Source organism: Schistocerca serialis, chromosome 8, assembly GCF_023864345.2.
Source record: "Schistocerca serialis cubense isolate TAMUIC-IGC-003099 chromosome 8, iqSchSeri2.2, whole genome shotgun sequence".
NCBI classification, from domain to species: Eukaryota; Metazoa; Arthropoda; class Insecta; order Orthoptera; family Acrididae; genus Schistocerca; species Schistocerca serialis.
The window spans coordinates 14,865,240-14,880,864 of NC_064645.1; the positions used below are offsets into that span (position 1 = coordinate 14,865,240).

The 15,625-nt window shown below is 46.8% G+C and overlaps 1 protein-coding gene across 1 annotated transcript in view; it reads right to left on the minus strand.

Annotated features, from left to right (window-relative positions):
- Positions 1-15,625, minus strand: part of LOC126416698 (uncharacterized) — a 143,464-nt gene that overhangs the window by 58,085 nt on the left and 69,754 nt on the right. The window contains exon 4 of the mRNA XM_050084506.1: positions 2,688-3,013. Coding sequence (XP_049940463.1) covers positions 2,688-3,013 — 326 coding nt within the window. The remainder of the gene's footprint in view (positions 1-2,687; positions 3,014-15,625) is intronic.

Sequence of the window (15,625 nt, forward strand, 5' to 3'; positions counted from 1 at the left end):
TCTTCAATACTCCATTTTCCAATAACAATATTTTTAGATTTTAGTTATTCCGGTATATCTCGCTTATTGGCATTCAGATTAGGTACTTCTTCTTTTCAACAAGAATAGCACGACATGTTATCGAGAACAGTAACTTCTTTTTGCTGAAGCCGAAGAAAAAGTCTTCAAACCACTTCTTGAATGTACTGTTGCACATCTCCTCACAGTAGCCTCCACTTTTCTTGGGCCCGTCTTGGATTTGAAAGTTCACACACTGCCTCTGACAAAACCTGCTTTGCTCCCAATATGTGTGATAATCAGGCATTTACCTTTACCTGTTTCCAGTGGATAATGCAGATAGAAATGCTTGTTTAGAGGATTTTATGGACTTATGCACCAAGACGTTACTTCAGGTATGTCGTGTATTTGGCCATGTCTCGTCCAAACAATAGACGGGTCTTCCTTCATCTCTCAACAATTTATCATTTGTAGGTGACACTGCCTCCCTGAAATCATCTCTGTCTATTAGCACGCTACTGCATCCACACCGAAAGTATTTAAAATTCATTTCTTTTAAAACTGTATGATAATAAAATGATATATGGAAGTTGCTCAAATGTGGATTTTTAATCGTGGCCACAAGCACTTTGTCAGTTGTTAGTGACCTGTTACAAAAAATTTCCTTCGTATCGCAGTTCTATCGAAGTCACCAATACTTCCTGAAAGTTTGTCATGATTTTTCTTTCTTGGGAGACTTTGAAGAGTGTGACAACCAAGTTTTTTTCAAAACAATATTGGTCACTGACTGCTCTGGATACAACAGCTCCATTTTACACAGATTAAGAGCCATGTGCTTCTCCACAGAAGTTAATGACTTCTTCTTTGATCACTTCTCAGTTAGAGTCAAATCTGACAAGTCGGCCTCGCTCACCGTCTCCGCAGAGGACAACATGACAAGCTTACTCCTATGTTATACAAATAGAAATAAAGGGGATAGCTACTAGGTGACCACAAAAATAATGAATGACGAATGTGATTACAATCACTGGCACTGACACACGAATAATCAAAAACTGGGCTTTCAAACGAGACGAACTTTACAATCAGATTCTAAGATCACACACTAATGACTTACAATCGCAACAGACGTGGCCAAACTGAGTGAAGTGTGCCCCGTATTGCTCACCTCTCGGTGGCAGTGCTGCGGTCACGTGCCTCGTCGTGTCCGCAGGCTGTCTGTCATTTCAGTGAATGGAGTGTAGTACTGGAATACCTGCGAGACTAAACTGGAGGTGTCGGCAGCCGCTCCTACAGTACAGCTACGGTAACTTCCCGACCGACTGCTGTAATTCAGTCAGGGCCTGATCAGTTTATCAGTTCACCACTCAGTAGGTTCGTACACCAGTGATTGTAGTGAGCTTGAATTATATGTTTCAGAGTGAAGCTTTTGTTACTGCTCGAAATCTGTTATTCTGTCCTGGATGATAACAAAGATCGTGAGTTATTTTTTATAATTTTTTTTCCCAGTTGTTACATTTATTTCACTTAGATATTACCGCACTGTTTGAAAGTCAGCATCATCTACCAGCATTGCAAATACATGTGCTCACCGAGTATTTTTATGGACATTATTTTCACAGTATTTACATTCTATCTGCACGTGTTGGAATGAATAATTTTTTTTTTTTATAGTTTCTGTGTCTCTCTGTATGATGCTTACTAATGAAACAATGATAGTCCAGGTCACAATGATTCCTGATAACAGTTAATTGTCAACAGTCATTAATTTATCAGTGGAAATAAAATAAAAACTATGTCAAGGAACTGGAGTATACTGAATTTAAAGACACAACTGGCGGGACCAACTTGTGATATATTTGCTTTGTGGAATTTACCATAGTATGTACACAGGTATTTCCGGCAAACGTTTCACAACGAAGCTACGTAGTACCAGTAAATAACTAAGGTATCTGCTCCAGTACAAGCTCCCGTAATAACGTGAACAGTTCCTTCGTACACAAGTTGCTAAGTGCCTCATAATGTTGCTGCTTTCTACTTTGGGCGATAATAATGTACACCAACAAGTTGAAGAGAAAGAATTTATGGTAAAATATTATAGACATAAACAGAAAAAGTAATGGATCCAGAATGGTGCCCTGAGGGATACATGTTTCAAAAACTTCCTCATCCACAGGCTGTGTCTATGCAATGAATCATTATCAGCATTTCTTAAATTATAAGTGCTAATTTGGAAATGACACATTCTGCCTGTTAATTTCACTGCGAAATGTGCAGAATAATTTTCACGACAAACTCGGAACCCAAAATGCGCGGGTGAGGCTGTCTTGCCAGGTATTGTTGTATTTCACAGAACTGAACTGGGTACAACTGTTAAATACGGAGGCTTAAACAGTGGCACGGTCACTTACGAATGGAAGTAATTCCGTACCAAACTGACGAAAGCTGACCTGCAGCTTTTTTAAAGGAATCGTAGCAATATTTAGCTAGCTACATAACAATCTGTATTTAATAGCCCTTTATACGTACGCGAGAAGAAATATGCCAAAAGTCCACTTACCATAACGAGAAAGGCGCAGGTTATACCGTGTAGGGTGAAGATATCGAATACACGGGAAGCACACTCGTCAACCGAAAGTAATTTCGAGTAGAAGTTAGACAATCTTAGGAGGACAGGTAATAACACTCACCTCGTCCCACCCATCGCCCACTTTATGCGTATCGACCTGAGGGTGTTCCTCTTGGCTCTCAGAAAGTACCTCAGGTCTTCCATATTGATATACGTAAACCCAAAGTCGACCTCGGCTAGTTGCGGGCATCCGTTGACCAGAGGTCGCACCAAACAACGTTCCTGGGTAGAGCTACGATCGAATTCCTTGTATTCCGGTTCCAGATTCAGCACACGGAGGTTGTGCAGCTGCGACAGGGCCTCCGAGCACCTTTCAGACTTCAGCAGTTTGTAGGGAGCCGTTAGTGTGTGTATTCTGGTGCACTTCTCCACCAAGGTCTTCAGTACCTGCAACTGAACGATTCCCCTTCTGTACAAACAACTACAAAGAAAGCAATGGCAAACCTCAAGAAGAAAGAAACTTCGTTACTGGTCATTTAAACAGATGCTTTCTGTCTTTTCTGAGGCACATAATCAAATTCCAGTGACAGAAGATGCACAGCAGCAAGACAGGTGGACGCAAACGAAGTCAGTATTAGTGGTGAACAGAAGGACGAGGACGATGATGACGACGTGCGGTTTCTCGGGAGCTCAATTGCACAGTCAATAGCATCCGCACAAAGTTTCAATTTTTTCACAATCCAATGTAGTCACTGCCACGAATGATGACGACAGTAGTGAAATGACGAGGAAAGCACAAACACCCAGTCCCCGGGCAGAGAAAATCTCCAACCCAACCGGGAATCAAACCCGGGACCCCGCGATCCAGAGGCAGCGACGCTAGCCACTAGACCACGAGCTGTGGACTGAACAGCTCCCACATCGTCCACGCTCACTGGGCTAACTGGTTGTCAGCTAAGAGACGGCTGGTATTCACTGTGAACAGGTTACAATCTCATCTGGCAAACCCTCGAGGAGTCGGTTCGTACTGTCTGTGTCGCAGCTGCTTCCGACCACCCCGGTTCTTTTCTAGTCTGACCAAATTCTCTGTTCTCATGACTTACATTGCACGACAACTGAATTTGCCTCGTTTTCTTGTTCTTAACTGACTGTGTACCCTCTCACTAATCGTAAACAAATCGGAACAAAATTTCTATTGGGAAAAAGTTGAAAGAAGGAGCAGAATCTATATGCATCTGCACTGACAGCAATAACTGGAAGAAATGCTTAGTGTATGAAAAGTTTATTTTGGCTCAATGACAGTTTACGTAATGGTTTTTAGCTTTAGTATCAAACCAATATAACTAGCCAAAATGAATCCCTTAAAGAAACAAACTTACATATGTAAAACAGCTCCAGACGTCTGATTATTTTACAAAATGTGTTAATGTGTTAAATGTCAGACATTAAGGATGGAAGGAAGAAAAAGTTTTGGAAAAGTTTGAATTTATGTTTGAACTTCGTCAGAAGTTCTCGATTTCTGAAAAGCATTCGATTCAGTACCAGACTTATTCTAATTGTCAAAAGTTCAATCGTTGGGGGAATCGAGTGAAATTTGTACCTGGATTGAGGACTTTTTGGTGGGGAGGGAACAGCGTGTTATCTCAGATGGAGAATCATCGTCAGATGTAGAAGTAACTTCAGGTGTGTGCCAAGGAAGTGTGTTGGGAAACTTCCTCCTCATGTCGTGTACTGATAACCTTGTGGGCAATTTTAATAGTAACCTCATATTTTCTGTAGATAATGCAATTATCTATAATGAAGTATTACCTGCAAGTAGCTGCATAAATATTCAGTCAGATCTTGATAAGCTTTCAATGTGGTGCAAAGATTGCCAGCTTGCTTTAAATGTTCAGAAATATAAAATTGTGCACACCTCAAAAAATGTAGTATCCTATGACTACAATATCAATGAGTCAAAGATGGAATCGACCAACTCATTTAAATACCTGGACATATCATTGTAGGGATGTTAAACGGAATGATCTCATAGATTTAGTACCAAATAGCACTAATACGGGATATTGAATGGATACAGAGAAGGGCAGCAGAAATGGTCACAGATTTAATTTGACACACGGAAAAGTGTTAAGGAGATGCAGAAGAAATTGAACTGTCAGACTCTTGAAGATAGATGTAAACTATCTTGAGAAAGTCTAGTAACAAAGTTTCAACAACTGACTTATAAATGATTACTCTACAAATATACTACAAACGCCTACATATCTGTCACACGGAGATCACGAATTAAAATTAGAATAATTATAGCACACACAGAGGCATTCAATCAATCATTTTTCCCACGCTCCATACATAACTGCAATAGAAGAAACCCTAATAATTGGTACAACTGGACATACCCTCTGCCGCGCACTTCACGGTGGTTTGCAGAGTACGACTAGATTAGATGTAGATGCAGAATTAGAAGTAGAAGTTATTACGTGCTCTCATTATCAAACATAGGACGAGTATAGTCTGGGATGAGTTATTCTACCTCAACACATATACACAGTTTCTAAGTCTCGTACTGGTCTCATCCCCCCCAGGGAGCTTGCCGATCTTAGGCCACCACGGGGGCCCAGCTTTTGCAGCACCTTTTTCCTTTCGTTCCACGTGTCTGTCCTCTCGTTGAAGTGTGTTCCGAATTTTCAGTAGTCGATATCAGAACAGTCCAACATTTTTCGGTCCTTTTCGCTTTCTCCGTTCCCGTTCTCCCGTCCTTCCTCCGCTCCAGTGTTTGAGGTTCCTCCTTTTCTTATTCCTCACTGTGCGCTCCCGAAGGTCAACCCGTGCGTCCGACACGTAACGGGTGATGCGGTAACGCACAACTCGTAGCCCCACACCGACAGGTGGGGTTCGCACGTACCCCCCGGTACGGACCCGGCCCAGGAGGGGCGGTTGCCCGTGCTGCCACCTTTCCAAACTGCCAATCGGTCCCTCTGTCAGGCGTTCGGGAGGTGCGAACGACCACCTGAGCCAGGAGCGCTCCCCTCCGAGGGAGGCTGACGGTCGGAAGGAGTGTGCCGTCAGAGGCGCCGACAACCGCGGGGCATTTTCTCGCCACGAGCCGATCGTCTCTTGGTAGAAGACGTCTACCGAACGAAAGTGGAACGAGGCTAAAGATTCGGTGACCCTCTGCACCACAGTTCCTTGCCATTTTACAGCTGAAGACGGTCTGTCCTTTAGCTACGGTAAATACATTTATTATTCGGAAAGGTGTCGACGCAATTGCCAGGCACGTGAAATCCTGTTCTCGTTTACACGACGGTACTTCAGTTTTGGAGACTACTACCGATTCTCGAGCACGACGACAGCTCGCAACTTCGCTCCTCCGCAACTATCCCGCCCGTGTCGAGGCCCACCGAATGCCGTATGCGTCCCGCGGTGTTATTTACACTGAGTAGCTCGACGGTCCGATCGAGACAGAAATCCAAATGTACCTCTCCGATCAGGGTGCCGTTACGTGTAATCACTAGTGCTCGTGTGCACTCTTTTTCTCACTTTTTATAGAAAAATGTTTCTGTCAAAGATCAAAGCAAGCTACGTTCTTAACCCAATGCGCTGCTACTACTGTCACCGTTATAACCACACTCAAATGTCCTGTCGACACCTGGCCAAATGTGTAGCCTGCGACAGGGATGCTCGAGTGGGTGACATTCTGTTTCCTTCTCCCCGCCCTACCGACTGCAGTGGCGACTGTGCCGTCTCCTCCCGAGACTGTCTGCGTATCTCGACGAGTGGGTCGTCCGGAAGATCTGGGCGAAGGAAAAAGTGCCTCACCCGGTCACTCGCAATTGTCAGCCAGTCGGAAGCCACGTGTTCTACCGTCCGGCACTTAAAGTACCGTCATCGCTACGTGTCACTCCACGAAGTGTGCGGACATGCAACCTCAAATTCGGCACCGCGGTTGTGAAATCGCACGGTGTCCCCGTCTCCTGCTCCGGGTGTGCGACGAGCCACCGAACTTTTGCCTCGGGGCAGAGTCACCTGCTACACGACCGGCAGGCCGGAAAGGATAGGAGGAATACTCCCGTGAAGCCCTCTTACGTCTCTCCGGCCGACAAACGTCCGAGTCTTCCTCTGCCGACCAGAAAGGCTCCGAGAAATCAAACAGAGGCAAATGGTCGTCTCCTTAGCCAACTTAAGTTCGTTTTATTAGCTGTCTTTCCTTCTGTGAATTGGGCTTAATGTGTAGTCATTTTTACTCCCTTTCATCTTCGTGTCCTACAGTTCTGAAATGGGCACGTACGACTCTAGTTGTTCTTGTGCCCTAAAATAAAACAAAACAATACTGGTCTTATTGTGTTAAACCTTTAACATAAGATCATACATCTCAGTGAGTATATTATGGCAGAATTTTAAATTTGATCAATAATTATATGAAAGGCCGAAAATCCAATTTTTGTTGTCCCTGAAGTTGTTAGTGTACAATCCCAGTTGCAAGTTCCAAATCTGTGTTAGCTATTTAGTGATACAGATCTCACAGCATAGGTGCCCCATTGGTATGCGTATGCTGTGTTACAGACCCCCATGGGCAGTTTCACAAGACACTCAATATTTAATCAGCATAAGGCACTAACATTTTCACAATTAAGCAGGCTAAAAGCAATGCCACAGATACCTGTAGTAAGCCAACCATAAACCACGTTCCACTTACACCACCTGGCAAAACAGCAACCTATTTGTGCATATTCCATGGTCAGGTCATTATTTTGGCTACTACCATTAAGCATGGGTATTTGTAAGCAGAGAAGAGGGAAGGAAAAGAACAGGCACAGTCCCCTGCGAACAAGACTCAGTGGCAGCAACAGCAGCAGCAAGCTCACAGATCACTCCCCCCCTGTGTTAACGGAGCTGGTCAGTGTCGTGTATTGTAGACTGTGTACACTCATTCAGTTCATGACACGATCCGAAGAAATCGTGACTTTATATTGTACTTCTGATAATATAACAGTCTCATATTTTTCAAAAAAAGATACAACATACGTAAGCCTTATTTTAACACGAAATGTATTCGCAGCTGCAAATACGGAGAACCGTTGGCTGTATGATGGAATGATGACAATGAAAATTTGTGCCAGACACGGACTCGAACCAAGATTTCCCACTTATTGCGAGCAGTCAGTTTGCCGTTAGGCTATCGGACCGTACTTCCAGACGAGATGCAAACTTCAATATATTGTCAACCGTATGTCCACAACCTGCACTCGTACATTCGTTATATATTTTTCATACAGGGGAGGCATTTTTAATTGAATGCTGCTTGCCTGGTGTTGATGGATAAATATGATATTTCAGTGCCTGTATTGTTCAGAAGTATGATGCAATATTCCTTCAGAGATGCACGCTTTTTACTTCTGGACAACACAGGCACTACAATATCGTATTTATCCACCGACACTGGGCACGTGAATTTCGATTAAAAATGCCTCCCCTGTACAGAAACGTACATAATGAACGCACCGGTGCAGGTTTTCGACATGTGGAAGTTTGGGTCTGGCCGTGAAGCGTGCAAACGGACAGGTGACCGCTCACGATAAGTGCAAAATCCGGGTTCACGTCTCAGTCCGGCATAAATTTTCGCTGTCACCATTCCATTATACAGCTGAGATTTGTCCGTATTTGCAACTGCAAATACATTTCATGTACGTCATAATGGCTGCAGCTTACCACAGCCTGTGTTCCTTAGGACGTGCGTGCGTGCCCGAAGGAATATTACACTGCACTTCCGAACGATGTGCTCTATACCTTATTGTAAGCCTTATTTTCAGAAAACTATTACTCTTTGTACTTCTAATTTAATTCAAAATTATAATCGTATCTCAAATTATCAATCTCATCGTATGAAATATTTTGAGCAATAATTTGACAATTTTATAAAAGAAGTATTTAACCACATACGAAGATCTCCGGATGTAAAATATCGACGTATTATAAGATAGCTGAACTGAAACTTCTCCTATCTTTGCTCTCGTCAATTTGTGTAACGAGCAGTTGTCGGTTAGTTACGGAGCAAATAGTTTCACTGTGAAGTCACGAGGTGAATGACGTGGGAGGTATCCCTTTCTTTTTGAGGTCACTGGCTGGCTGAGGTTTGTTTTGTACTGCAATGTGGAACTGCTATAAATTACTACATGAGAGATGGAAACAATAAACAGAGAGAAGGATAAAGTTTCATCGTGCAGCATTGTCCTTATGTTACAGTGAAGGTCAGTCGTTCTGCCTAGATCTAAAAATGCTAATTCCATAGAGCCACAAATTCAACAAGGAGCAATAAAAAGAAGGTACTGTGCGACCTTCCTTCTTGCCAATTTATTAGCTGCACACACATAGCAAAAAAAGTGTGCTTTCTCTCAGCTTTTATTTTTCAGTTCTTTCTGGACAACAGTAGAGGAGAGAGTCAGCTCAATTTGGAAGCTCAGGTCTGGGATCTTACAGAATAAAAATTTGGATACTGTTGTGGACCTACGTGTTTGCAGATTGAGGAGAAGGAATTTTATATGGGTTTGTATGGAAAGCAACAGTAATTATTTCTAAAATGCAAGAATGATGGTTGGACTAACACTCAAGCGAAGAAAATTTAGAAGCTCGTGAAACTTTTGTGTTGAGGTGTTTCAATTTGAGTGAATATGTTAAATTTATGAAACTGTGAATAAAGTCGTAGCACCAAGAGTATTAATTGAAGAATACAGCAAAGCTGAAATTAGTGTTCATGGTGATGTAGCAAAGTTGCAAACTTTGAATGATAATGTTGTAGAAGATAATATTTTGAGGTAATGCTCTAAGCACAGTAGAGGATCCTGTTCTACAGACAAACTGTTTTCTGCTGTAAAAGTCTAATTGTAAGCATTACTCGAACTGGCTAGGGCAAATGAAGTTTCAGTATTAGTTGCTAAAAAGCATTAGGAACCTGGCACTTGCATATATTTCGTGTGGAGAAAAATATCTGTAATAGTTTTTCCAAAGTACAAAAACTTGAAAATTTCAATTTTGTAAACAGTTACAGCTCAATTGGTGGTTGGTTTAGAAACAGTGGCAGACTAGTTTGTGGTAGTGATGCAAACAACATAATATTTACTGTATGCAATTCTGATGTAAAAATGTAAAACTTAAACTCACAATCTCTAGCTCATATCAAATTTTTTTCAAAAATATGTGGCAACTGTCAATAAGGGAAATGTGTGTTTTATCTGTGAAAGACTTTCTTTGAGAAGTCTGATGCTGGGTTTTTCACATGCTGTAACATTCATGTTTTCTGCTGTAATGTGTCTAGTTATTGAGTGTTTCATAAATGTATTTCCCTCAAAACGTGTGTCATTAGTAACAGGAATTATCTTAACTGCATTAATAACCACAGTGGTGACTCCAACAACTGTTAGTTATGTTGAAAACTGTGAGTGTGCATCGCCTTTTTTCTTGTGTTCCGGTTCCGTTCACTACCGACACGGGTCATATTATTCCTTCGCGTTCGGACTCCTCAGTGCCTACAGTGCCTCGTCACTCGTGGATAAGGCAGAAATATACGGCTTCATTTGACGGGTTTCCGATGCCACCGAACCAGCCTCACCCGGCACTATACGGCCGACAACATCTGCTGCCCTGCACGCCTACCACCTCGTGGCGAGTAACCCGCTCACCGGCCTCGTCCCCGTAAAGGACTCGCCACATCACACTGCCGGTCCGTGGCCGAGGTTGGAACGAAACGGCCCGTCCGGTGAGTCCAAAGCGTGCTGCCCCATTCTGCAGTGTTCTCACAATTTGCGATGACGACGACCGGCTCCTCTGCTGCGACGGGTTCCGGTCACACAGTTTCATTTTCGTACGCTCACTTGGCGACGCCAGTCACCTCTGCCGCACCGATACGCCAGCACGCTCACCTCTCCGTGTCAGCACTATCGCCCGCTTCAGCAGTGATGCGGGTCACCTCCGCCGTGTCGGAGGACCGCATCTCCGCACGTCTCGCTTCCCACGTGCACAGATTTTCGGTGATGCTGGTCGCTTTTGCCGCACCGGTCACTTACGCTCTCGCACCTTCCACACTGGCTCCCGCGGCACCGCCCTACGGCACCCGTACTCTGCTCGTGCCCGCTCCAAACGTATTGGCCGACGGCGCCGCAGCAACCCTCCTTACGCACCTCACTCACACCCGGTCCTGCCGCTACAGACCACAGCATCCTTTTCTCGTCCACACCCGCACCGTCCGCACCTGCTGCCTCCAACTGTGGCGCCGCAGCCCCCTCCGGACCTACTCGGGTCGTCGCTGCTCCCCAGAGCCCAGCCCTCCACTACACCACCCCTGCTCTGCCTGCACCTGCTCCGGTCGTGCCGCCTTCCGATGGCCCCTTTCACCGACGCACACGTTTTGACCGTGCCCACTCTCGATATTAGCAGCCTCCGGCACGCGTCCGACTACGAGCCGGGCCGGGCTCCCGCTGCTTCGGGCACCGTTCCGATAACGGCCGTCCCACCACTCGGTCACGATTTGACACCGCAGGCCGGTACAGCTCTCCTGTCTCAGTGCACGTTGGCTGCTTCCTCGCCCACTCTTAATACTACCACTCTGAGCTTTCCCGAGGTGCAAAAGGACAACCCTAAGATGTGGTTTGCCCTAGTGGACTATATCTCCGATTTCCGTGCTGTATCTGACGTTATCGTGAGCACAATTTACCTTACCAGTCATTGGCACAACCACATCGATCTCATCAGTGATCTGCTGCTTTCATCACCTACAGACTGCAACTGTACATTGTGTAAAAGTTGCCTCATCGAGCACCTCTCCTGTCCTCCTCCGGAGGCCACACACCAGATTATTCACGCCGAACTATTCGGCAAATGAACACCGTCTGAGTTCTGACGGCACCTTCACTCGGAAATCAACAGTTAAGTTAGGACCGACATCACTCTCTGGACCCTTCGGCTCCTCAAACTTTATCAGGAGGTACAGCCGGAGCTGCTTCCACGTACCACTGCCGCTACGGAGTCGAGCATCCGTTCCACTGACCGAGCATTCGCTATTATTCGCCTCTGCCGGTGCACGCCTCGAGCGTCGTCGCCGACTGCGGCGGTGGGGGCAGTGCCGTCCCCGCTACCCCCTTCCTCACGTGCTCACAGTCGCGCACAACCGGGCCAGACCACCACTGCAACACCACTGCCGTCTGTCGGCCTCCGCCCCACACTGCCAGAGTCGACGACCCGACATGCACCACACACGGACGAAGCTGTGCCCGACCGGCCTCCGAGCGCCGACACTGCCTCTCCATCCCCCCTCCCTACCTGCCCACAGTGTCAGCTTCGTGCGACGTTTCGCCCACCGCTCACAACTGCAGGCCTCTGCGCAGTCACCTAAACACGAACGGCAGTCACGTTTAGGTGCCACGCCACGTCCCGCCTCTACGCCATACGGCGCCTACCGGTCCGGGTCACACGGCGCCCACCTCGGGCACACGCTCACCGTCTCTACGTGGTGACGTAATGTCCGGCCTCCACTTCCTCGTGCACACGGGAGCAGCTGTCGGCGTCACCCTCGCCACTGTCACATCTGATGACCCCTCTCCAGCTTCACTACCTTTTGTCACTGTAAACAGACCACGTATCCCCTCTCACAGGTACGTAAGGTTATCACTCTGTGTTTCCCACAATAAGCTTTTCCCTGGACTTTTTACATCGTAGAAATCGACGAACCTGTCATAAGGTTGAACTTCCTCCGCCACTGTGACCTCTCGCCTTACCTTCGAGGCACTGCAGTCCACCACTCTTCCGGTGCCACAATCTCCTGTGGCGACAGCCTTCTCAGATCTCCGAGCTCTCACACGAGTGCTCTCAGATGGCAGCCCTCTGCACGCAAAACTTGAAGCAGATCTCTTTCGACTCGGCGCCGTCCCCGACTGCACATGTACCGGCAAACTTCCGCCGCCTCTCTGCCGATACTGTTTCCCGAGCACGATCTCGACCCCACAGTTGCGACCCGGGCAGACGTGCCGCTCTCTCTGTCCACGGCAACTACACGGACGCCAATACACGAGGCCCGGCAACCGCACCTGCTTCCGTGTGACGTGCGTAGTGATTGCGACATCGTCCTCGCAGCTAGCACGCCGTCACACTCACTGCCCACCGTCGCACCGCATCTCACCCGCGATCTCCCGATGTCAGCTGACACGTCACTCACACTGCCAGTGAACCTACTACACCTCCCACGTGCCAACATTCCATCTCCCACCAATGTTATATTTCATCTGCTACCGGCGACCTGCAGCTCACACAATCGAGCCCCCCCCCCCTCCCTGCCGTCTCACCTACTGCTTAGTCGCTATCAGCAGTGGCACCTGTCACGAGATAAATACCGCGGAGGGGACTCTGGTTCGACAAGGTTTGGCACCTTAACCCGATCGAGCTACATTGTGCTGAGGACACTGTCAAAGACGCGGATATCCTGTGGTCTCAACCATCAACTGGCCCTCACCAATACACCTCGTGTTAAAGAAAGATGGTACATTCCGTATATACGGTGATTACTGAATGCTAAATTTTCGCCGGCCGCTGTGGCCGAGTGGTTCTAGGCACTTCAGTCTGGAAACACACGGCTGCTCCAGTCGCAGGTTCGAATCCTGCCTTGGGCACGGATGTGTGTGATGTCCTTAGGTTAGTTAGGTTTAAGTACTTCTAAGTCTACGGGACTGGTGACCTCAGATGTTAAGTCCCACAGTGATTAGAGCCATTTGAGCTAAATTCACACCACAACCAGGACTACACACAACTCTAGCACAGTGTCCGAGTGTTTACAGTGCTTGACTGCTGTATGGCGTGTCACCGAGTTCCCTGGCACCCACCCGACATACCTAAGACTGCTATCGATACGCCATTTGTGCTCTCTGAATACCAATTCGTGCCTTACACCCTTAAAAATGCTGCACGAACGTAGTAACGTTTTATCGACTCAGTGGTGTTTAACTTTCCTTTTGCCTATGTGTACCTCAGTGATATTCTCGTGTACTCATCATCTATCAGCGACCGTCAGGAGCACCTCGTCAAGTTCGCACGGCATCAGAATTGAACAGCATCGAGATGAATTGTGAAAAGTCGCAGCTTAGTAACACCACTGTCACTTTTCTGGGACACACTGTTTCGTTTGCAGGCATGCGCCCCCCTTCAGATGGGTCAACTCCAATCTTAGCTTGCCTCTCCCAGAAGATTATTCTGCACTGAGATGCCTTCTAGTCAGGGTAAGTTTTTATCGCCGAAACCTCCCCCGTGCAGCTTCCGTACAAGATGCTGTCTGCCCGACGTGTTCCTGGCCGATGGATCAAACGACACGATCGACACGTCCAACTGTCTGAGAACCACGCTTTCTGAAGCTGTTACCCTCGCCTGCTCCAAGCTAAATCCACTTACGACCCTCACGGCAGATGCCAGCAACAGGGCGTGGGTGACACTACAGAATCACTCCGATCTGCCTCGAAAAAACTGACAATGTCTCAGTGTAAGTGGTCGGTGTTTGATTGAGAACTTTTACTGGTTCATAAGGTGATCAAATACTTCTGTACGATATCGAAGGGCTTCACCCACTATATTTGTGGTGTCACCGCCAGACACCACACTTGCTAGGTGGTAGCTTAAATCGGCCGCGGTCCATTTAGTACATGTCGGACCCGCGTGTCGCCACTGTGTGATCGCAGACCTAGCGCCACCACAAGGCAGGTCTCGATATACGATAGAGCACTCGCCCCAGTTGTACGGACGACATTGCTAGCGACAATACGGACGAAGCCTTCCTCTCATTTGCCGAGAGTCAGTTAGAATAGCCTTCTGCTAAGTCCATGGCTACGACCTAGCAAGGCGCCAATTGTAACAGTGCATGTATCTTACGAGTCTCATTTGTATAGTCAAGAGAGATGTATCACCAGGAGTGAATAAAGTTAAGTATATTCCAAAGCTACGTATTTTCTTGATAGCAGTCATAACGTATCTTGTTCCAGAATTCACGCCCGTCTGCATTAGATAGCGTGCCTATCGGCCCCCTCACAATAACACTGTGTCGGCACATCTGTCGACACATCATTTGGCGACGCGGCTTAAAGGAAACGTGTTCTTTCTGATTGCTTACATTTATTTGTGTCATGGCTTCGCCAGATGTACTGTCCGAATTTTATCGCTTGCAGAATCAGCAGACGCAGGCGTTATTGGATGCCCTTGGACAGCTTGTCCAGGGTCAACGTGCACTGCAACACGATGCGGCAGCCGCCGCTTCACCGCTACCGCAGCCACAACTCGCAGTTGCAACGCCTTTTAGGCACTACAACCCGGTGCACGAATCGTGGACAGAATGGTCCCGACAGTTCGCATTCCATCTAGCCGCCTACAGAATTCCAGGTAATGAGCGGCAGCCGTTTTTGCTTTCTTGTGTCGGTGTGTCCACCTACCGTGTGATAGTGAAATTGTTTCCCCAACGCGACGTAGCAACTCTGTCCTACGAGGAAATTTTGTCTGCTTTAGATGCCTATTTCAAAGAAAAGGTTAATGTGGTTGCAAAAAGGTATACGTTCTTTCGTACAAAACGTACGGCCGGTCAAACTAATAGGGATTGGGTAGCAACATTGCAAGGACTTACTAGGGACTGTGCCTTTGACTGTGACTGTGGCCTTTCTTATTCAGATACAATGGTGCGTGATGCAATTGCACAGAACGTTTCTGATGTTCGCATACGGGAGCAAATTTTGAAACTAGTAAATCCCTCCCTTCAACAAGTGATAGACATATTAGATAGACAAGACACACTTGACTGTGCTCAGGAATCTTTTGAAACTTCGCCAGCCGTGTGTAACATTAACCGGCCCGCTGGACGCGTTGCGCGGCCCGGTAACCGGGCCTCGCGCACGTCGACGCAGCTGCCGCCGCGCTCTAAGCCAGGTGTGCCGTGCCAGCACACAAATGCAGTGAAATCATGCCCGCAGTGTGCTACTCGACATTCGCGTGAACATTGCCCGTCACGCCAAGCTATTTGCTTTTTCTGCAATAGGAAAGGAC